We start from the raw sequence: 23,894 nt of genomic DNA on the forward strand, positions 1-23,894 counted from the left end.
GTCCATCTACAGTATGTGCTCATTAAAACTGATAAACAGGATTTGACTTAATGATGAGAAGAACGCCAAGAGACAAATCTTATATTTGCAATGTCTAGATGTTTCTGCGGCCCTATTCACTATGATAATTAGCTAATTAATTCTGTGTGGCATGTAGGTTCTTTATCAGCTTTCCACTCGCCCTGTTGGAAGTGTGAAGATTAGCGGGCAGCCAAACCCACCTTGTGTGAAAACACCCATTAGATAATGAAATATCCAAAAACGGGCAGAGCAAGACCACACATGCAGAAATTAACTAAAAAGTACTTAAACCATACATGCACATAAACCCAGAGAGAGAGAGAGAGAGAGAGAGAGAGAGAGAGAGAGAGAGAGAGAGAGAGAGAGAGAGAGAGAGAGACTGTGGATTCCTAAAAAATCTGCACAAAATACATTTTCTGACATTGAAAAATCGAAAGTGTTTTAATGAGCTAGTTTCAAAGAGGTAGAAAAGACAATATTAAATGTCAACACAAATAAAAACTGATTGATGAGACATTTAAAGAACTGCTTCATGTCTTCTGTCTTCTACATAAGAGTTATGTCCCTTTTTAACCATATATACAATGTTGTTCCCTTTGTTTATTTTTTCACATACAGCTAAATTTGATAAGCTCTTTCATAACCCCAAGATGTCACATTCATCATATATTTATAAGATTCAACACTTTTTCTATTTGTAACATTTTGAGTATTAACCTCATTCAGCAAACTCCAATGACATTTATTCTGTAACACAAAACATTACTGTTGTTCTCAAGTCAACTTGTTTATGTTATGTTTTTAAATTCACGTCCAAATTCACGTTCCTTGTGTTTAATCAACGTTTTTCAAGTTGTTATTTTAAACACAATGAAACTGATAAAAAAAGGTTAACAGCATAATGACTCTTCTCAGCACATCTGACATTAAGTGCTATGATGAAGGGCAAGTTTGTTCTGTTCCTCATGTAAAGCTGTGTGGCTGTAAAAAACCCTTCTCATTACAGCATATTATTATTATTATTAGTTTTATTATTTGGAATCAGTTGTTATGACTGTACATTTATTCGCTTGTTATTTAAAATATATATAAAGACATTTGCTAAGCTTTGACACAATTTCTAAAAATTAAGTTGATACTGTTGAATGTCATCAGAGAAATGCTTTTGTATGTTTTGGCTGCAGCAACATTTCTCTTGTGAGACGGAATGCATGCCATGCTTTGTTGTTGCTTATAATGACATAAATTGCCATTTTTTTAAAGATATTAAATTAAAATGTTTCTTTCCAAAAATTTTTGCTTAAAATAATTTCACCAAATATTTTAACAGAGCTTCAGAAACTGTCAATTTCAATTATGTGGTAAATATTTCAGTGTTTTGTGGTCACTAAAATGAATATGCTAAAAAAAGATTAATAGCAAAAAGGTAAGTACACCTGAATCATCCTTGACCCTATCATTCGGGACTGTGTGATATTGATCTGCTTGATGTTTGGTATTGATTGTAGTTTCTGGAGCTTCACTAACAAAGCCCAACACTAACAACAACTCAAGGTGACGGGTTTAATTCCTAGTAAAATAAACATTCTTATAAACAAATGCGCTGTAAGTTGCTTGGTTTTAAAGTGTTTGCCAAAATGCAAAAATAAATCAAGACATTTCTGCTGTGTAGGAGTGAAGGAGAAACATGACCAGAAGTGTGCTGAACTTTTTTTTAATGACTTCCTTTAAACTTGTGCATCATTTTAAGACAGTAAACTGTGTGCACTTGAGTTTGTTTTCACAATATGGTCAAAATTAGCTTTGTATTTGAAAAAATCTTTAAATACATCTTATCCATTTTAAACCATTTACACACAACGTCTCGGTACCGAGTACTAGCAGTCTATTAGAAACTGGGGCATCGAATAAGAAGTAACATTAGCAGTCCACATTTTTATATTCGTATATATTATGTATATATCACAAGTCCGGATCAGGTTTATTTATTTCTATTTATCTCAAGTAAAAATATCTTTCTTTAAATATGATTCCTTTACATGATAAAAATAGGATCTGTCCAAAATGTGTCAAATCAACATTACCAGGCATGTTCAGCACTTGCCCGTCTCATACGGACATCAGTGTGCTCTATCCACATCGGTCGTCGATCATTAATCCTGGCACAGAATCTTGTTCACAGAGGCCAGGTGATGTGATCCTGGCTGTCTTTTGTCACATGTGGCGCGTCGAAATGCATCGGTCCCAGGGGAGATTTCACAGCATGACCACCCCCTCTCCCCGTATCGAGAGAGAGAGATGTCAATGATTGATTTGTGTTGATAAAAATTATTACAAAATGTTGACATTGTACAAAACGCCTTATTTTTATATAAATCCTACATCTGCACAAGTTTATATGAGGATTCTGTTTCTGAAATCAAATTCACAAAAGTACAAACCTGTAACGTGACATTCAAATGAAACTATTTCATATCGAAACAATATGAATACAGACGTAAAATATTAATGGACAGCTAGGTGTATTTGTAGTTGCTGTGAGCATCACAGAAAAAAGATAAACGCTGAAATAAATACATTTGTGTTTCTTGGACTATGTTCATTTATCTCGTTTTTTGGAGAGCTATCAGGTGAGTCTTAGAAAATCTATCAAGAACATGTAAGGGCCATGTTTCCCCAAAATAAAAATAAAAACTACACAATCAATTATATGTTGCTAAATATAAATATTATTTAGATTTTAACATTATTTTCATTAAAATAAAATATTAACCCCCCCCACACACAAATTTTTATTAGTGTAATGGAAAGAAATATATTTTTGTGTTACAGTAATGTGAATAAATATAAATATTTAAACTGTGAAGTATTTATAAACAATGTCAATGTTTGTTGCGAATGCATTCTGATTTTAAATAAAGAAATCATTGTATTAATTGTAATACAAATACTATAGCATTAGGAATCTGAGAGAAGACATTTTAAGCATGAGTTAAGCATAAAGCGTGTTATAGTATCAAAATGTGGGGGTTAAATGTGACCCTGACATGTCCTTGTGCACTGGACACATACACTCACTTTACTACATGGACTATGTTTTACTTGAAAATAACACTCTGGTCTTACACACTGATGGTGTTAATACTTTAAAATGCAAGCAAATGAAAGTCATATATTGCCTGTTGTCCTATTCGGTTCCATAGCTTGTGAGTGTGGGTAAGAAACACGGTTAATGGTTTCGGTGATATTGCTGTATCGCCTCAATAAATACTGTTGCAGACTGATTGTATCAGAGTAGTTCTGCACCGTCGCTGTAATTTAAAAGAAGCACAAGTACTGTGTGTATTAAAAACCAGTCTGTCTTTTGCCCCTGCAAGTGTCTGTGCTCTTTCTAAAGCACACGGCTGCTCTGCGGACAGACCGCAGCCCAGCGATTTTTATCAAACTAAATAGAAACATAATAAGCAGAGAAACCACCCTGCCTGCAGCACATAGTTTTGAATCCCACTGCTCTAGCCGCGTGTATTTCCTGTTACCATCCGTCTTTGCTCGGGTGATGATCTGGGGCAATGAGGTAACTAAAATTTTGCCCATTTATTTCCACAGGAAATATGTTTCAGTTCTGCTGTTTGTTTTTTCCAGTAACTAATTGTTTGAAATGACAAGCTTTCCTTCCCGTATAGAAACCTGACTTCATCCCTGCCCAAATTTCTTCCCCATGATTTTTTTCTCCTCCAGGCTTGAGAAGAGCAAGCTGGTGTCTGTTTCAGGCCATGGTCTCTTTGCCCGGTAATCTTCGGTCATTGAAGGTATGCATGTTGATTACTTCGTCTGTTTTGACCATGACGGGAGGTTGCGGCTTGTGTTTGAGCCGCCGCTGGCACTTGAGGGACACCCGAAGCTCATCCACCATGGCACTGCAGAAGGACCTCTGTACAAACAGAAACAAACAGCTAAGTGGACGTCCCTTCTCTACAACAGAGGTTCTTAACCTTGGAGTCCGCACAGATTTTTTTATTTCAATTCTAAAGTTTTGCAAAACTTTTACACCCACAGGTTAGATTTACGTACTGTATGCACTAAAAATATGTAGTGAAATATTTTGTTTTGGAACCTGGTGCGTTTTCTCCCTTGGTTCAGTTCATTTAAGCACATGTGAACACAACAATCACGCTTGGATCCACACCAAAACAATCAAGCTGAGATGGCTTGAATGTAGTGAGAGGTTCCCTTGTGGTGAGGGTGGAAAGTAACGAATTACATTTACTCACGTTACTGTAATTGAGTAGTTTTTTTTTGTGTACTTTTACTTTTTTGAGTAGTTTTTAAAATTTTTACTTTTACTTAAGTATGTTTTGTTTAAAGTATTGTACTTCGCTACATTTTAAATCATATCAGTTACTGAGTAAAAAAATATTTTAAAAAAGCAAGGTGATAAAGACACGCAACAGATGATTGATGGGCGGGGGAACGCGCAAAAAGAACCATGGAGACGGAAGAGACAGGCGCGCGCTAATGCAGACCCGCCTCAGTTCAAATCTTATGAAAGAAACCCCTGGTCATATTTAAGTGTCCACTTTCCACTGACGTGAAGCGAGTGTTTCATTCCTATGAAAGGTAGGATTCATGCTCTTAAGTACGAAATTGCCGACCGGGTTTTTACCGCTCATTTGCACGGCGCGTTTTTAACACCATGCGCATTATCTTCCGAGGTCTAGCAGCTTCGTGTCAAGTCAAACACAACTTAAGAACGTCCTCGAGAATGCGCAGGTCATGAGAAAGAGAGAGAGAGAGAGAGAGAGGGAGTGAAAGAAGAATAAAGGTCTGACATCAGGTACCCAGGTCAGGGAAGCTAGAAGACAATAAACGTGTCAAAAGTATATAGCCATGGCACACATCTCATTATATGCTCATTTAAACTATATATAGTTTAAATTATAAAATAATGTGTTACCAGCAATACATCAATTACAACCTAGTGATTGTATTTACTAGCTGCTGACCAATATAAAAATAAGTGCATAACTCACATGTAAAAATCAATAAACATTTCCATAAATGTTTCTTAGTTTAAAAAAGCTTTTTATTTTATGAACTTTTTGTTTTTGCACTTTAATTGTAAAGATGTTCCTACAATTAAAAATAACTAGTTTGAGATTTATATTCCCTTGTCGTTTTTGTACTAGAATCCTCCACCTCTCCCGCTGTAAAAAAAGTAACTTTTACTCTGAGTAAAGTTAAAATGACTTTTTACTTTTATTTGAGTAGATCTTTAGACCAGTAACTTTACTTTTACTTAAGTAAAATATTATTAAAGTAACTTTACTCGAGTACAATATTTTATTACTCTTTACACCTCTGGTTGAGAAAGCAATCTGAACCAACGGATCAGCAAATCCGACCAAATATGATGGGTAGTGGCATACAAGCAGCAGGACATATTTCAAACTAGAAATGTGCAGCGAAGACAATATCTGTTACAATCTCAAAATGAATTGTATCTGTATTCGGATAAAATCAAATAAAAATTTGATGAAAGCCTGTTTTAAATTGTGGTGGTTAAAAGAAATGCTGTTAAGTAATAAGCACATAAAACTATGCATGTTCAGTAAGATACAATATAGAACTAATTTAAACAGCTTATTCAACTAATATAAATCATGCATTATAATTGATTATTGTTATTAAATGTAAAAATTAACTAAAAACAGAGACAGGATCATTGAATCAGCTGAACTCTGAAAGTGAATGAATCATCACTGATTATCAACGGGATTCTCCAATTCACTGAAATAAATCAACTCAAAGTTTCTTTCACGAACTTGCATTCAACCTGGATGATTACGGTGTAAATTTTGATCTGTTTCACACAGAAAGTCTGATGCAAGGCTTCAGAAAGCATGAATATATAACACGAGAGATGACTTGACTAGTTTTATTGTCGCTTGATGATTTTCTGTCATTTTTGAAGCAGTTATGCTCATTTGTACAGTATGTGAAAATACATTTTTGGAAAATGTTTCGACTTTTAAGGTTAAACGTCTGGGTAAGTAATTAAATAAAAACATTTGCGAATAAAGCCCTGTGTGGATTCAGTAAGTCAAAGAGAACACAGCTTAATTTCCTGCGACGGGAATTTTAGTGTATAATAAAATGAGAGCATGCACACAAAACTCAGTGAACGTGGTCCTGTCATCCTGCTTTCAGAGGCTGCTCTATGGGAACACGATCTTCCAGAAGCATCTGTCTTACAAGCCTAATATACCTAACCATGTTGACAATAGACTTTATGACGAAAACAACTTTCAGATGCTGTGCATTTAGATCGATCTCCTGGTTAGTCCCGTTATGCTGTTACATCGCCCCTAGACTATTTTTGAAGTGCTTTTCAGATTTTATTTGATAGATGTGTTTTCCGCTTTAGTTCGTGCACATTCTTCTTACTGGATAAAAAGTGTATGTGCATTTTTTTGGGCATATTACGTGTTTCCATCCAGCGTTTTAAAATTGGTGGATGGAAACATAGCTATTGTGTGTAATGAATCACAACCATAAGGACTTAAAGCAGGATTTAAAGGTCTTCAAGAGCCCTTGTGACATTGCTAAAAAGAATGCTATTTTGTGTATTTGATGTAATGCAATGTGTTTACATGTTTTATGGTTAAAAAACACATTATTTTCCACATACCGTACATTTTTGTGACTCATCTATTCCTCTCCTTTCTGAAATTCATGAAATTCTGGAAAGCTAAATGTTCTGTGAAAGCGATGTGTGCTTCGATTGGCCAGTTATACACAGTGCCTTGTAATTGCGTGTTCCGGAAATGTGACGCTCCTTACCATCATTTGGAAGATCAACTCCCCACGGGAGTTAATATCATCTTTACTACCTTATCGATACGACCCCAAATCTGATCCAGAAAATGCAGATGACCAAGCTAATCAGTTGGTAAGGTAAGGATTACTAAAAAATAAAACCATGTCTGTATTTGTGACCTGTTAAGAGACCTTTTAAATATCAAAATCATTCGGAAAAGTGTGAGGTTCTAGGCTCCTGCTTGACTGTATGCCGAGTATTTTTTCTTATATTTGGAAGTATCCGTGTCTTTCTGAATAAGGTATTCGGCTTCTGGCACATACTTGAGACCAACTGTCCAAAACAATAAACAATAAAAATATAAACATTTACAAGGTGTTTAGCGAGTGTCTCAAAGAGATGAGCTTTAATTGCTCAGTGGAACAAATGATTAAATAATATAAGGAGAGCTACAATAAACCCACAGCTGTTGTCTTACAGATGACAACTATGAGCAGAATCGTGAAACAAACACGAGTGCATTCTAACCAATGAGAGGATGCTTTAATCTCACATGAGTTCCATTTTAAAACTTTGTCACGTGAAAGTGAACCGAACCAAGAAGAAAATGCAACATTGTAACAATTTTAATCCCTGTTTCGAATTAAAGCAAACAATCTAAAGGTTTGAAAACACCCTTAAAGTGACTTACGTTTCCAATGCCAATTCATATATACAGTAATAAAATGTGTTGTTGTTAGGAGGTACATGGGCAAGGATTTTGGACTTTGTAAAGGTTGAGAAGCCCCGTATATTAAATAGACATACTGCAGTCTCTGTACAGATGGAGGACGGAGGGTCAGTGGGGGCTGTAGGTGCTGGGGTGATGGGTTGTAAGGAAGTAAAAAAGCAATAGTGAAGAAGGAAAGTAATGAGTATGCTGCTGTCCATCTGGATGCACAACATGGGCATCATAACTAAAGCAATTTCTCCACAGCCGATTTCACCGTCTTCTCCTGCCAGGATGCTGCATGATTTATTAATGGATATTATTTTTCTTCAGATTCAAATCCCATATAGCTGCGTGGCCAATTAAACACACCACTACTTTCCAAACAAGAAACAAATGGTGATATTTTCAACTGTATGACAGTGAGGTAAGCAAGTACGTGATTGTCACCTTTGCGTTTTCTTTCAGTAAACATTTAACACACATTATTCAATCTTTTTTCCAAGCAAATTTAAATGGCCAGTGCAAAAATAAAAGTTTAAAGGGGCCATGGCATGAAAATCTGACTTTTTCCATGTTTAAGTGCTATGATTGGGTCCCCAGTAGGGCTGCACGATAAATCGCATGCGATACCACGCGCATCACGTCAGTAATGCCGGTTCCTTGATTAGTATTAAATCGCCATCAGCTGTTTTCAGATGGCGCGACATTAACTGCACAGAGCCGTAGTTCCCTGACAATTTGGGCCATATCGCATACATATCGCAGGCGATACGTCCGCGATAATTAATGCGAAATTGCCCTGATTGTCAGGGAAATACGGCTCTGTGCAGTTAAAGCTGCTCCATCTGAAAACAGCTGATGGCGATTTAATACTAATCAAGGAACCGGCATTACTGACGAGATGTGCGTGACAAACACATGCGATTTATCGTGCAGCCCTAGTCCCCAGTGCTTCTATCAACCTAGAAAATGTGAAAAAGATCAACCGAGTAACTTAGTTTTGGTAAACCATTCTCTACAAGCACATGAAAACATAGGTCGTTGAAATTTGGCTCTTCTTATGATGTCATAAGGAGCTCTTATTATAATAATACCACCCCTTAATCTGCACTATCCAACCACAGCACTGCCATTTAGTGCAGAGAAAAGCACAATTGAGTTTAAAATTCCATCAAACCAAATGTGACCAGTGTTTGAATTTCATCAGCTCATTTTCATTTTAAAGGACACACCAAAAACGGCACATATTTGCACACAACTACATAGTGGCAATTTTAACATGCTATGATAAATTATTTATATGGTATTTTGAGCTAAAACTTCACATACGTGCTCTGGGGACCCCAAAATTTATTTGACATCTTAAAAAAGTCTTGTGCCATGGCCCCTTTAAAGTGAACTTTGAAAAAAGCTTACATTATTTTACATTTTTGACAGTCTATGTAAATTACATCGTGATTGACGTAGTGTGTGGTTTAAGAATGCTTTTCATGCTTTTAAATGGCTACCCAGTTTGTGTTATTATTTCTACAAGTGTGAATCCACTGTTATAGCATTTTTAATAGAGACATTTGTGAAGATGTGATGCAATGATTCTTACCCACCATTCATCATACCAGCATCCTTCACAACAATGGAGCATTAGCAAATGGCTTATTACAAACACAACTGTCACTCTTGACTTGCAGTATGGACAATACTCTGTCTTTACTACTGAAACGTACATGTTAATTTCACAAAGAAACTTTACCTACTCAATGAGCTCTAACGAAAATTAACCATGATTTTACTAAAGTTACACCATGGTAAACACAAAATAACCATGGTTTTGACAACCGTGGTTTTCACAAACCATAGTTAAATCTAATGGTTACTGTAGTCAAAATATGTAACCTGTAGTAAAACCATGGTTTTGCTAATAGAAATCAATACACCAAAAACATGGTTACTACACTTTTACCACAAAAAACATGGTTAATTTTTCGTAAGGGAAGTGGTGATTTCATACAAAATAAATTATACAGAAACACAGGCTTCTCTGAAAGAGCATGGATGAAACCCTGCCACTAACTCCAACTGCAAAGGGGCAAAAGCAGATTATCCTGAAATGCACAAATTAGATAGCCTGGTAATACCCATCCTCTGCTAATTCACTACGGTTCATAGACAGAGTCTGGCTGGGCATAATTGACAATCGTTTTCCTTCTCTTGGGAGGGGCTTGTCTGAAGTTTAAAATCATTGGAGTAAACGTAAGCCAAATACATAACGTTTGGTTATGACGCGCGTTGTGCGCCGGCTCAGCCGCATTGAATTTCTGCTGTAAAACATACGTATGATGTGAAAACAAAACCATTGAGCGAAATACCAGAGTTAACATGGATGTTAAAGACTTTTGCAGATTATGTAAAGTAAATCGGGCCAGAGCTAGTTTAACACTATCCTAATGGTGTCTTTCCTCTCACGTCTAAGTGGAGGAACGCCCCTCTCTCCTCTCAAACTCTTCCACCAGACAGCCGTAACCATAATGTAAATGAAATCTTCCTACCTTATTTTCTGGTTAATCAGGAACATCACCAAAGAATGTTTAACCATGCGTTCTCCACCATTAACTGTGAAAAATGAAATTCCCCTCCATGATTTCTCGATTATTTTGCACGCCAAACTGTGCTGCACACAGTTTCTCGCTGACAATCGGTAATAGTTGATAAATTATACTTTTTCCAAAACCTGTCAGGAGTAGGGCAACAACATCATCTCCATTCAAAATGTTTAACAAACACTCTTCTTGTTCGGGCTTAAGTTGGCAAGTGCCGGTTCTCCACAACAGAGCGAATAGCTTTCTGTGCCTCCATGTCCGCTGTAAACTACAATCTTACATTCGGCACTTAGCGTCTACGTCACGGCTCTCAGCCCGCCCTCTCTTTGTTGATTGGGCCGTCGGTCTTGAAGCCGGAGGAAAACGGTTAGAATGGGAGATATCTCAAATTTAGTACAGAAGCGTAATGAAATTTAGCAGAAGTACAAAGTCTGACGTAGTCAGGCTACAAATTAGATACAATTAATACGAATTAGCCACCTTGTAAAATGGGTATGTACTAGAGGTCTTCACAGGTCCACTTAGATCAGAAAACCTGAGGTCCAACCCGAGACCTGAGCAGGTTTGGGTCTAAAAGTTTCATGTGTGCCTTGGACAGGGTCGGGCATACTATTAGCGGCCTTGGCTAATTTAAAATGAATGTGGTTTTGCCAAACAGACCTACGAAAACAAACTATCTTGCATGTGTTCATCTCACAAGTCCTTTCCAACCCCTCTTATGTTTGCCAAGAGTGCTTGCGACATCGTATGGCTGGCAGTAGGTTAATTTTCGTTGAGCCAGACCTGCCAACCAATGCACATCGGGTTCGGGTTTAGAATGATTCGGGTCATTTTGGGTCAGGTACATTTCTTTGGACCCGAGAATACCTTTAGTATCTACTGCCATTAGATTGTGTTGGATCCTATCAGGTTTGTTGACATCCACTGGTCAAAATAAATGTAAAATTATTGATAAATCGGTTTATAGTCAAATATTTACAAATGTCGATAATAAATTTATAAGCCATTATCGGCCGATAATATTGGTGTGTTGATAATATTGATGTGCCTGTAATATTGTGCATCCCTTGTAAATATAGCTTAAAAGGTGCCATTTTTCTTGATCCCATTTTTCAAACTTTAGCTGGTGTGTAATGTTGCTGTTAAAGCATAAATAATGCCTGCAAAATTATAAAGCTCAAAGTTCAATGCCAAGTGTAATATTTTCTTTAACAGAATTTATTTTGTTGAATTTTGTCACGGCTAGTTTGGACTACTGCCCTCTACTTTCTGAATATGTAACAACAATATTTGAGTTTTTGACTAACCTCCGCCCATAGGAATATGCCAAAAAAGGGCATGACCTTGTTGAGCTTCCACGGAAAAGAGGAAGAGTTGCGTTAGTAGTGTTATTTTCATCCCGGAGTCATTGTTTTGGCTTTGCTGATGACCGCTTCCTCAATCTGGCGTGACCTTTATGGATAATGTGCGCTAAACTGCTGTCAAATCACAAAACACTGGACCAGCTACACAATCAGAACTTGTTACTTATTTTTGAAGGAGTGAGTTCATAGAACAAGGAAGACAACAGCCCGTTTTTAGGACAGTGAAAACAACGGTATATAGATAGATAAATTATGGGAAAAATACTTTTTCACACAGGAAACATGAACACGTTATACTGCACGCTTCGAAAACACAGGAAAAACCGGCACCTTTAATAATAATGCTATGATGATTGAGACCTCAGTGTGGTAATCTTCACTTTTAATGTGATTCACTTAAACACCACTGAATCTGGTTGTGGTGGTGTGGGCTTGAATACTGCAGGAAACTATTAGCACACCATTTTAAAATCATTTATGCATTTTAATCTGAAGCAGCAAGATTGTTGGTCAAACGGTTGCCTCTTCTAATCTTACAAAATAGAAGCAATTATAAAATGCAAATTTGTGAGGGAATCTGAGGCTGTATGCTACTGATCACATCCTACACAAAAAGCAAGAGCTATTACCAGAGTTTTTTTTCTTTTCTGCAGCTAATGTAAATGAAACTGAAGAAAAACAAGCAGCCAATGTCAAACCATAATACTTGAATAGCCTCTTCATCATTTTCATGTAGAAGAAATGTGACGTTAACGCTCTCAGGTGAATGTGTGGTGGCAAATGTTTTCTGTTTTATGCCAAAGACATATAGTAATAAATAAGAAAACTATAATAGCAACGTTAATATGTCTGTCACATCCTTTAGCTTCTCTTCTGTTAGTGCTCAATGCTCAAGAATGCAACAAGAATCTTTAGCCCCATTGCACTGCACAGCGATACACAGCATCATCCACCTGTCGAATTTCAGTGTATTTATTACTGAACAATATTCTCGAATGTCAATAAGGAAGCGTATGGTATGCAAAGCAAAATGATTTGAATGGTTGACAGGATGAACCAGAGAGGACTATAAAGATGGGACTAACAAATAAAATACTCTGTATTCAGTGATCAGCTGTTCTGCTTCAATAAAGTAACCCTCTATTGCACAATGTTGCCTCTGGGTTAAAATAAATATATTATGCAAGCACATGATGTCTTTTACATTTTTCACCACATGGAGAGTGCACAAAAAGTTTACCCTTACAAAAATATGTTCATTTGTTAGGGAATAAACTTTAGTTATCCTGAGATACTTAATTGCACAAGTATCTGGGACATTTCATAAAACTTTGTGTCCCTTGAGTGCGTATGTGAAGTTTTAGCTCAAAATACCCCACAGATAATTTATTCAAGCAGGTTTAAATTACTACTTTGTAGGTGTGAGCAAAAATGTGTCATTTAGGTGTGTCCTTTAAAATGCAAATGAGCTGATCTATGCACTAAATGGCTGTGGTTGAATAGTGGAGATTAAGGGGTGGTATTATCCCCTTCTGACATCACAAGGGGAGTCAAATTTCAATGACCTATTTTTCACATGCTTGCAGGGAACGGTTTACCAAAATTAAGTTAGGTACTGGTTAGTTCTTTTTTTACATTTTCTTGGTTGATAGAAGCACTAGAGATGGAACAGTACACAGAAGTCACGGTTCGGTTCTTACCTCGGTTCAGATGTCACTGTTCGGTTCAATTTCGGTACAATGGAGGGAAAAGCAAAACAAAAATGCAGAAGGCAATTTTTTTGTACTTAAAATAATCTTAAAAACAATAATCTGTGTTATTGTGAGATGTCATGAATATGAACTGAAATGCATTTAACATAATATCTCGTATAACAAAAATGTATAAACTTGTACTCATCTTTCATACAAAGATGGGTTTCAAATGTATTACAAGTTACCTAAATACATTTTTAAATTACGTTTTTGCACATTTATTTCATATTAATGTACTAAAGAACAAAAAAATGTAGGTTTGTAGGATGCATTAATAGGTGTGTATGACTTCATGAGGCGCTGCAAGAAATGACAAGTGGATGACGTCAGAGTAAAATCAGCCTCCTCCGCAAGATTTCTTGCGGTACTCTGACGCTGATAGCGCTGCGTAAAGTTGAGCACACTTAAAAAACTGAAAGCAGCTGAACTTGACAGAACTCCCCTGCGTATGCCTGCGCTTCGTCCATTAATTGTATATAGCAGGACAATTGATCTCCTACTTCTCAGCGTGAGAAATAGACGGTGTGGCATGTGAATTGACTGAAATGCGTGTGTCTCATGGTGAATGCGTGAGACTTGAGAGCCCTGATTAGATGTATTTCCACTCACATACCCAACAACTGCTGAAAACGCCAACACACAGTCCCCATCTTTTCCACCACTCTCTCGCCTGTACTACTGTAACTGACTGGAAAACGAAAGTTTTCCCAAACTTGCGATCTGTCGCTGCTATCTGACTCAATCACTCACTCACTCGACCGTCAACCTGACAAAAACTGCAGAGTGCTAGAGAATGTAGACGGGCTCTGATAGAGTGCATACATAGGACCCGCATATCTAACAGTAGTTCCGCATTAAATTAATTATTTTGCACGCAAGTTTTTTTTTCATAACGTTTATTCTCCGTTTAAATTCGTGAACCGAACCGTGACCCTCGTACTGATTCGGTTTGAAACGAATACATGAAACGTTCCACCCCTGCTAGGGACCCAATTATACCACTTAAACATGGAAAAGGTCAGATTTTCATGATATATTCTCCAATGGTGATCCTGTCTGTGTAATTCAGTCTGTGTAATTCAAAGTTTGATATCAATATTTGACATGATCTTATTCTGTCAATATTTAAGATATCAAGTTAATATTTTCACAGAATGTTCTTTACATTATGAAGGATTATTTTATGAAGATAACAGTAAATTACAAAAAATTATTTACTTTAGGTTAATTGTCACAGGCAAGGGTCACAGATGTGTTTAAGACAACATGGCCCAGTTTATACAGGAAATTAAATCATATTTACCACTCATTTTATGCAATAGAGGGTGAGATTAGATTTTAACATTTATCACTACCATGTAATAATCTTTACCTAAAGGAAACATTGTGTCATCCCAAACTCACATGAAACAGAGAAATAAAAACACACCCTGAAATTCATGCATTCTTATTTACTGCTAATCTTCCCCTGCTGTGAGCTGTTAACTGCTGCGAGTGGATCATTGAGTTATTGGGTTGATTGTATCAGTCTGTTCTGTGAACTGAATAAATCAACTCATTAATAAGATCAGATTTGATTAATTCAGTGATCAGATATCAATACTGAATGCGCTAATAAAATCTAAGTTGGATTTTCCAGTGAAATTTGACCTGCTTTATATATCTATCCTCAGACAAAGGTATCATATTCAGAAGACGTATTTATTAATGCATCATAAAAAAAGATTTTCACAAGTGTAATTTATACTAGTAAACATTTGAAGTGGATCAAAAAGTTGTCCTAAAACAAGACAGGGTATTGGGTAACTTAGTCTAGATGGAATGGTTTGTTAGGCTCTTTCACTTCATCAGAACAGTACTGTCACATATTGTTGTTTTTTCTCAGAAGTTTATAATATCAGAAGTTTGAATTGATACAAAAAGCATTAGTAAAACAAAATAGCAAGTTAACATGCATAGCATCTTTTTAGTGAGTAAAATCACAGCTCTAAACAAATTCTTTAAGTGTTTAAAAATCATATTTGTGTGTGTGTGTGTGAGAGAGAGAGAGAGAAAGAGAGAGAGAGAGAGAGAGAGAGAGAGAGAGAGAGAGAGAGAGAGAGAGAGAGAGAGAGAGAGATTGAAACGAATGTTTTTACTATCTATGACACATTTGTTGTTTTACTGCCATCACTTCCAGCATACACTGCTTCAGTAGAACAATTACAGTATATGGTTGAAGTACATCTGTTGAAGTGAGATGAGACAATGGTGGCCGTTTGAGCCCTTTAGTCTTCAGAGACTTACATCAAGAAGAACTGTTTGCTCTCCAGACGGCACTGTCTGCAAAATATTACCGGCGGTGAAATAAACCTCATACTTTGATTTTCATGGCACAACTTTGCAGCCAATTTCATACAGAAGTAATATTGTTTGTATTGATTTGTGTCAGAATCATTTATAGACATAAGTGATCATAAGCTCATCATTTGATTGGCTGGCTAATATTACCCACAATGCCCTGTTGGTGAAACGCATAAAACAACAAACCGTTTCTTGCGATCTGTGATTTGCCTTCTCCAAAACCACATGCTTAGTATCATTACTATTATAATTACACAACAGTAATTACAGATTATCAGTGAAGTCCAGCAACGTGAAAATATTGCTTTACCTTTTCTAGCTGTGCGTTTTGTTTGGACTTGTAGAGAAATTCTCCAACTGCCACAAAAACAGAGAGGACGAGTCCAGCGGCCAGCACGATGAAGATGCCACCAATGTTCTGGACACCCAGTGCGCTGGCCTCTTTATTCTCCTCCTCTGGACAGCCGTTACCTCTCCACCACTTCTCCTTCATCATGTGAAGCTTTCCTTCTTCTTGTAACTGTAGGATGGCAATGGTGATCTTATCTCGGTACGGAGAGCCTGGTGGGTCAAAAAAAATAGTAATAGTGATTAAACAAGTGCTGACATTTTTGTTTAAGAATTCCTTGTGTAGGAGAACCCATGCTAGGAGAACCAACCAATGCTTTTTTATAGTGTTTCTAAATAAAATAAATAAAGAATGTCTCCTATGGCCGTACCCACCACTGAGGTTTTTTGACGATCATCTTATTTGTGCTCGTTGCATTTGTCTCAGCGCTTATCGCTTGTTTGCCTTCTTGTGGTGGCTGCACAGACCTTTTCATTTTTATCTGCCTGCCAAGATCTTTTGTTTCAAGTTGCATGATTCCAGTATTATTAAAAAATACAGTTTATAAGATTATAATAGTTATAATAGTTTTTAATTTGATCTTATACTCTTCTTCATTAAATATTTGTGATTGAATCAAATGGGAAAAGGCTGGGTACCACGGATCCACCTTATGAGTTGAGAGAGAAAGTTGATAACCCAGATTAACCCAAATTACAATATAATCATATTTTTACTTTAACCATATTTTTACAGTCCACTGTGCCCAGGATGGGGAGATCATTATTACAATGTATTCACACACACATAGGCTATATATTTTCTTAGTCTCAATTTACTGCATACTGACATGGTTTTAAATGTATAGCTATTTGATTCTTTGGCCTTTGCCTGATGATCCAAATCTTTTCAGGTATTGAGCAACCTACGCATACAACCCTTGGTATGTTTAAAATTCTATGTACTGTCCTTACTGCATGCATTGCAATGTAGTTGCCTTAAAAGGAGAACAACAAAATCCATTCCCTAGGGGACACTATGGGAATTTGCACATGTGTCTAAAGCACACGTCTAATCATGGTTATGATCTTGACAATGGCCAGCAACAGCCTATGAGGTACAACTACAGGTGCAACTGAAAGTATAAAAGAGCATCTGTAAAATACGTCATCCACTTCATGTCTGAAGGAGATCTGCACATGAACTTCTTGTTACTGTTTTAACAATACCAGAAGCCTCTTTTTAAGCTTTGCCATTACTCTACTGGTCATTAGAGGGAGAGATATATAAATGCACCTATTTAAAGGGGCAAAGATCAAGTAGGAAGTTCATCCTATGGGTGTTTCTCAGTCCTTCTTACAGTTCAAGGTAAGAGTCATCATCATACAGTGAACATACATGTCTACCTATGTTTATTGGATCCCTGTTATGATCTATCATGATCTTATAAGATGTCAGAAATCACACAGTCTTGACGCTAACACCTGATTAGACTAAAGGATGGAGGCCTCCTAAAAAAGCTACTCTCCAAGCAACAGCAGACCTAACTAAATTCTTTTGCCAAGGAAAGTTACCAAGAAGGCTCACCAAAAGACTACAACTTGACACCACTGCTACTATGCAAAGCTCTGGGGAGTGTAGGCCTCAGCAGGATGATTCTGTTAAGCAAGAGGCCTAACTACATCCTAAACTTAGTACAACTGCCAAGAAGGCTCAAAATCAGCCCAACTCTGAATTGGTATTGCAGCAAAGCTACGGAAGGCAGAGGCCTCAGTAGGATGACTCTCTAAAGAGAGGAGACCTAACAATTATCTACATAATAAAGGCTACCACCTGGCCAAATTATAAGGACAGCGGCCAAAGAACAATTACTCTGAAAAAGAAGAGGAGGTATCCTACATCCTATGTTCTGAATTGCTGACCAAAGAGACTTAACAAGTCTGCAACTCAACCAACCATAGAAATAGAGCTTCTAAGGGTGGATGCTTCAAAATAATAACAAATAGAAGCCTACCAGCATTTACTATTAGAGGACAGTGGTTAAAAAGTCTCAATGGAGCCTAACACCTCAGGCCATGCTTCTGATTAAGCTCTGAGGACCAAGGCCTGAACATGATGACTCTCAGCCCCAAGAGTATGTCACAAAACATCAAACTAAACAGTGCCTAAAAGGGATATTGGGAGCTAGGGAGGCTCACAAAACACCAAACAACACAGGATACTGTGATGCAAGCAGTCTGCTGTGCAGAACCATCTACATTACAATTACATATATAAATTTGACACTTTTATCCAAAACAACTTACTGATAATTGTGTAGCTTGAATGCACTGTGTGTTCCCTGATGGGGCTCAAACGTATGACATTTTGTGCTGCCAAAGCAATGCTCTACCAGTTGAGGTACAGAGGCTAATGTCAAAAACATACAGCTTTTAAAACATACAGCAGTTTCCTGGACAGGGATTAGTCTAAACCAGGACTAGGCCTTAGTTTGATTTGGAAATAAAACTAGTTTTAAAGGGGCCATGGCATGAAAATCTGACTTTTTCCATGTTTAAGTGCTATGATTGAGACCCCAGTGCTTCTATCAACCTAGAAAATGTGAAAAAGATCAACCCAGTTACTTAGTTTTGGTAAACCATTCTCTACTAGCACATGAAGGTCATTGAAAGGTCGTTGAAATTTGGCTCTCCTTATGATGTCATAAGGAGCTCTTATTATAATAATACTGCCCCTTAATCTGCACTATCCAACCACAGCACTGCCATTTAGTGCAGAGAAAAGCACAATTGAGTTTTAATTGCAACAAACCACCATCATTGTGATCAGTGTTTGAATTTCATCAGCTCATTTGCATTTAAAAGGACACACCCAAAACGGCACATTTTTGCACACACCTAAAACTTCACATATGTGCTCTGGGGACACCAAAGATTTTACATCTTAAAAAAGTCTTGTGACATGGCCTCTTTAACAAACATGCCTTACTAAAAATTTTTTGAGGCAAAACAAAGTGCACTGATGTATTTTAAGATATGTCATTGTTTTCAGTATGGACAGCTCTTACATTTATTTTAATCTAGGACTAGTCTAATCCTTGTCCGGGAAATTGCCCCTATAGGTCCAGCTTTAGGGCCTGATGCAAATACATGTCTTGGCTTTAACCCCCAAAGGGGAGGGGGGTGTCAGGTGGTTAGAGGCAGGGGACAGATGTTATTTCACATTTGGGACTGGAGAACGCAGAGCACATTTATTCTGGATCTCTTCTTCCTAGCATCAAGCTTTCTCTGTGCTATAGTCCTTGCAGGAGGTGGAGCAGGAGAGGCAGTGCTCGACTTCTGGTTCCATCTCGGATCCTCAGATCCTCAGCCACTGGCTCAACAGATGAGCAGGAAAATGCTCAGAAGGCGAAACTGGTGCATCAAGAACATCAGCAATTTGCATGTTGAAATTAATGAATCCAGATAGAATATGGCTTTTTCCAGGCTTTCTTCAGATTAGCCTGAAGATCTGGGAGAAATTGGAAGCTGGTACAAGCTGCAGGGTTATGTGTGGTCAAAAAATGCTTATCTAGACACCCACAATTAATTTCTCGCTTTCCTCATTTTCAATGCAGATCTAATCTTTTGGTGGCTTGTGACATAACCGCCAACAACTTGTCATTGGGCAGGCAGTCTCATCTTGGATCTTCACACCCTCATCCAGCTTGTCTTGGCTTAAAACCAAGAATGTACTTGCTGCCGGATCAGATGATGTAAGCAGTAACACATATTTGTCTATGCCCATGTTGATTAGAGTATTAAAAACTTGAAAATTGTTAAAGTCGCAATGAAATTGAAATGAAAAACTATATATATATTGTTTAATTTTGTGGTATTATTAACAAATGACTTATCTGTGAGGTTCATTATTTTTAAAAAATTTGTGTGTGCTCATAATATTTAATAAAAAATGCAAATCTCCTCCCCTCCTCAAAACGATCTCTCTTCACTTCTGGTCATAAGTATGGCAGGTGGGCAGGGTCCGGGAGAAGATCGCAGCGATTAGCAATTAGCAACACGACCCAACTTCAAAAGATCCAATCAGATCTCGATGGACAAATTCAAATCCAGCCCTGCCTTATTTTATCTCAAAAGCCGTTTCATTCGGATATACGTCACCACGGGGAAAATAAGGCAATCGCTACTTCCGTTTCATGGCGACTTTAAATAAAGGTAAATATAGAACAGATAAAAATGTGTGATTAATCACAAGCCTTTCCAGTTTACATGGAAATGGCCCTTAAAAAAGAGAGAATTACGTATAAACATATTATGCAAATAACCTAAGCATTACAACCAATAAAATGTGCATTAAAAAGGGGATAGTTGGATCATTACAATAAAACAAATATTAACAAAACTTACAAAACCTTGTTCTTAGTTAATGTCAGCATTCTCCTACTAAACAAACTAACAGCGGCAAGAAACTAAAACTCCACTGACGTATTAATGGACAAAAAAATCTTGTGCGAAAAGCTTGGCCTGGTGGCCAATTCTTCCTCTAACACGTTACATCTGCAATCTGTAACTTTTTTGATTAAATTAAATACATTTTTACTTTACTTTGTATGTAGTACAATAAAAAGACTATTAGCATAACATGAATCTTATAAGGATTACAAATAACTCTATTAACACTTACAAAAATATATTTTGTTTTTACAGAAAAAAGCTGACAGCCTGACAAAGAAGTTTGTTTCTTCAGCAGTGTGAGACTATAAGCAGTGTGGAGATGAGAAATACAGAAACGAATGTAGCACGAGCCATAAAACCTTAATTCTGTTTGCTGAAACATAGCTCCCAGGATGCCATTGATAACACAATAATAAAACCCAATTACATTCAAAGAGCCTGGCATTTCCCACTTTTATCTTTTTATTTTCTGTCTAATTAAAACTAGTTGCCATTCTTCATTTGAGGTAATGTGTCCTGCAGGGCCTCCTCGCAGGCCTCGATTCCTATTAGCCATCTCACCTACTCCACAAAAAGAGGTAAACAGGTCGAGTTCAGTTCAAAACTCAAAAACAAACGGAGAGGCGTGTTCTCATTTCGAAAATGAGAGAGAAGGGCACTCCAAAATCCTTTCATGTTGTAATTGTAGTGGTCTTACTATGGTTAACTCGCAACAATAAGGACGGATATATTGTGTGAGTATTTGAGAAACTGAGATCATCTTTTTTCAAATACACCACACAAGTATATGACACACAAAATGCACTTTATTTAAGTGTAATAAAAGTAAAATAAAACTTAATTTCTCACACTCCGCTCATGGTTGACACTTACAGTAGATATCTGTTAAACAGTAATGTAGTTCCCCCCGTTTATTTGTTGTATAGTTTTGGTTACATATTTTGTTTTGTATAACATCATATGGCATTCTGTATGCATTGCATGTCAATAGACTAGGTCACACTTCATAACATAAGCATGTAATGAAATAAAGTTTGAAAAATAAAGCTTTTTATGTAGACATTTTCAATCTGATCCTTAGATTTATAACAATCTCTTCTATCTACCAGGACAACCAGAAACCTGGGAGTGGTAATTTATGATCAGCTTAGTTTCACGGAGCATGTTGCAAGCATCGCCCGCTCTTGTAGATTCATCCTCAACCAACATTGAGGAAAATAAGACCTTTCCGGTCTAAGCATGCTACACAAGTCCAGGCACTTGTCCTGTCCAGACTGGACTATTGCAATGGGTTACTGGACTCCCAGCCTGCACAACCAAACCCCTACAGATAATCCAGAATGCTGCAGCAAGAGTGGTCTTTAATGAGCAAAAGAGGGTGCACATCACCCCTCTCTTTGTCAGGTTACACTGGCTTCCTATAGCAGCTGGCATCAAATTCAATTGAATTCAATTTTATTTATATAGCACTTTTCACAATTGTTAATTGTTTCAAAGCAGCTTTACATTAATACATAAATTCAAAGCTCTTCTGTTGGCCTTTAAAACCACCACTGGGTCAGCACCACCTTACTTGAAACGCTTATACAGACTTATGTACCCTCTAGATCGCCGAGCACTGCCACTGAGCGACAGCTTGTGGTGCCATCCCAAAAAGGGGAAAAATCAGTATCATGTATCTTCTCTGGATCTGTTCCTCATCTGTGAAATGATCTGCCGGTTGCAACAAGATCTGCTGACTCTGTACCAGTCTTTAAGAATTGTCTAAAAACCCGCCAACAACTCACTTGTTAATATCTTTACATTGGTAATATCATTGGTAAAGACTTACCCTTGGCTCTGTATACTGTGTTAAGTACTATTCGGACGGTATTTGTTTTACATAGGGATGTGGGGTAAAGCATTTTTATCAGAGCTTCTCAGTGATTTTAGTCCAGTCCGAATGCTCCATGTCAGTAATCATTACGGACAATGTCAGTAAAGGCGACTTTTACCTTCTGTAAAAAGGTCCGGAGAAATTACCTCAGGTAAAACGAATCCACTGCGAATAGACCAGCTGTAAATATACATGTAAATTGGTTCATTTCCTATTACTTTGCGGGTTTCTTTTAAATATAAAAGCACTTAACTCTTTCGCCGCCAGCGTTTTTTTAAAAAGTTGCCAGCCAGCGCCAGCGTTTTTCATGATTTTCACAAAAGTTTAATGCCTTCCAGAAAATGTTCTTCTTTAAATATATAAACATCAAATATATAAAAAGAAAGAAGACAACATCAGCTTTCAAACAAAAAAAGTTTCATCCTACCTTCAGTAGTTCTTTAGTAATTAGCTTTTGAATATGGGTAGGTTTCTGCAAAAACACCACACTTTAAGGCAAAAAGCAGAGATAGGTCCATTTTTGTGATGGACTTTTCATAGAGATCCCATTCAGAGCGATCTTTAAAACAGACACGGACATGCAGCCGCTTGCCATAGGGCAATACATCCGGGTTTAAAAAGTTGCGGAAGGGCCCCACCTGGTGGATAATAGCGGTGTTGCGGAAAGCCAGAAATACTCGTCATTGGCAGGGAAGCATTTTTTCTTGATTGACGAGATATCTCCTTTTAACAAGCAAACAATACTGTATGACCTTTTTTACTATGCTACTATTAACATTCACCTTTTTGTATTGCTGCAAAGCAGCTTTACAGAAAATACATTTTAGAACAATAGACACATACAAAATAAACAGTATACTGTAGAGATAAGAAAAAACTAAATCATACAAGACAGGAAAGTTATGGTAAACAGAAAAACTTGATCATACTGCAAATTCTTCACATGACGTACATTAGCGCTATTAAATGTAAACATGATTGTTTGTAATTGTAATTGGCTCACTATTTTTATAGTGTTATTAAATATATGCTAAAGGGGCAAATCCATACATGTCAATTGTCAAAAATGCCAGATATCGGCTGAATCAGAAATTTCTGAATGATAAATAACTGAATTGATGACAACTGAAAAAGATGAGGGCAGTTGTGGTTATAGAGTTGGGCTTGAAACCTGAGAGTTGCCGATTCAAAGCTCATGGCTGGCAGGCTGGGACTAAGTTGCTCTTGAGCAAGGTACCTCCGGGTGTGTGTTCACGACTTGCACTGGCTGTGTTCACTAATGACTGGATGGGTTAAATGCAGAGGTCACATTGCAAGCATGGGTTGTGTTATGGGTCATTATGTCACTTTTACTTTACTTCAACTGTGTTTTAATTTAAACCCTTATTAAAAGCTGTTAAAGCTATACCAACTCTACTGAGAAATCCAGCTAAGACCAGCAAAAGCTAGTGAGCTGGTTTGAGCTGGTCTCCCAGCTTGGTTTTAGCTGGTATTGCTGGTGTAGCAAGCTGGTCTAGCTGTGTTTTTGTCACTTTTTAAGCTGGTCTAGCTGGACTTAGCTGGTCAGACTGGAAGACCAACTGACCCACCCGCTTTGCCAGGCTGGGAGGACCAGCTTAAACCAGCTA

At 37.3% G+C, this 23,894-nt stretch overlaps 1 protein-coding gene across 3 annotated transcripts in view; it reads right to left on the reverse strand.

The window, feature by feature from the left end:
* Window positions 1–1,644: 1,644 nt before the first annotated feature.
* Window positions 1,645–23,894, reverse strand: part of grik2 (glutamate receptor, ionotropic, kainate 2) — a 231,945-nt gene continuing 209,695 nt past the window's right edge. The window contains exons 15-16 of one of the 3 annotated variants that reach the window (XM_073871825.1): window positions 15,919–16,169; window positions 1,645–3,952 (exon numbers count right to left, since the gene is read on the reverse strand). In XM_073871825.1, the coding sequence (XP_073727926.1) occupies window positions 3,788–3,952; window positions 15,919–16,169 (416 nt within the window). In that variant the 3' untranslated portion in view covers window positions 1,645–3,787. Of the gene's footprint in view, window positions 3,953–15,351; window positions 15,588–15,918; window positions 16,170–23,894 lie in introns of those variants that run through there. The other 2 variants (XM_055209417.2, XM_055209418.2) reach the window with 2 other exon arrangements.

Source organism: Misgurnus anguillicaudatus, chromosome 10 (assembly GCF_027580225.2).
Source record: "Misgurnus anguillicaudatus chromosome 10, ASM2758022v2, whole genome shotgun sequence".
Classification (NCBI taxonomy): Eukaryota; Metazoa; Chordata; class Actinopteri; order Cypriniformes; family Cobitidae; genus Misgurnus; species Misgurnus anguillicaudatus.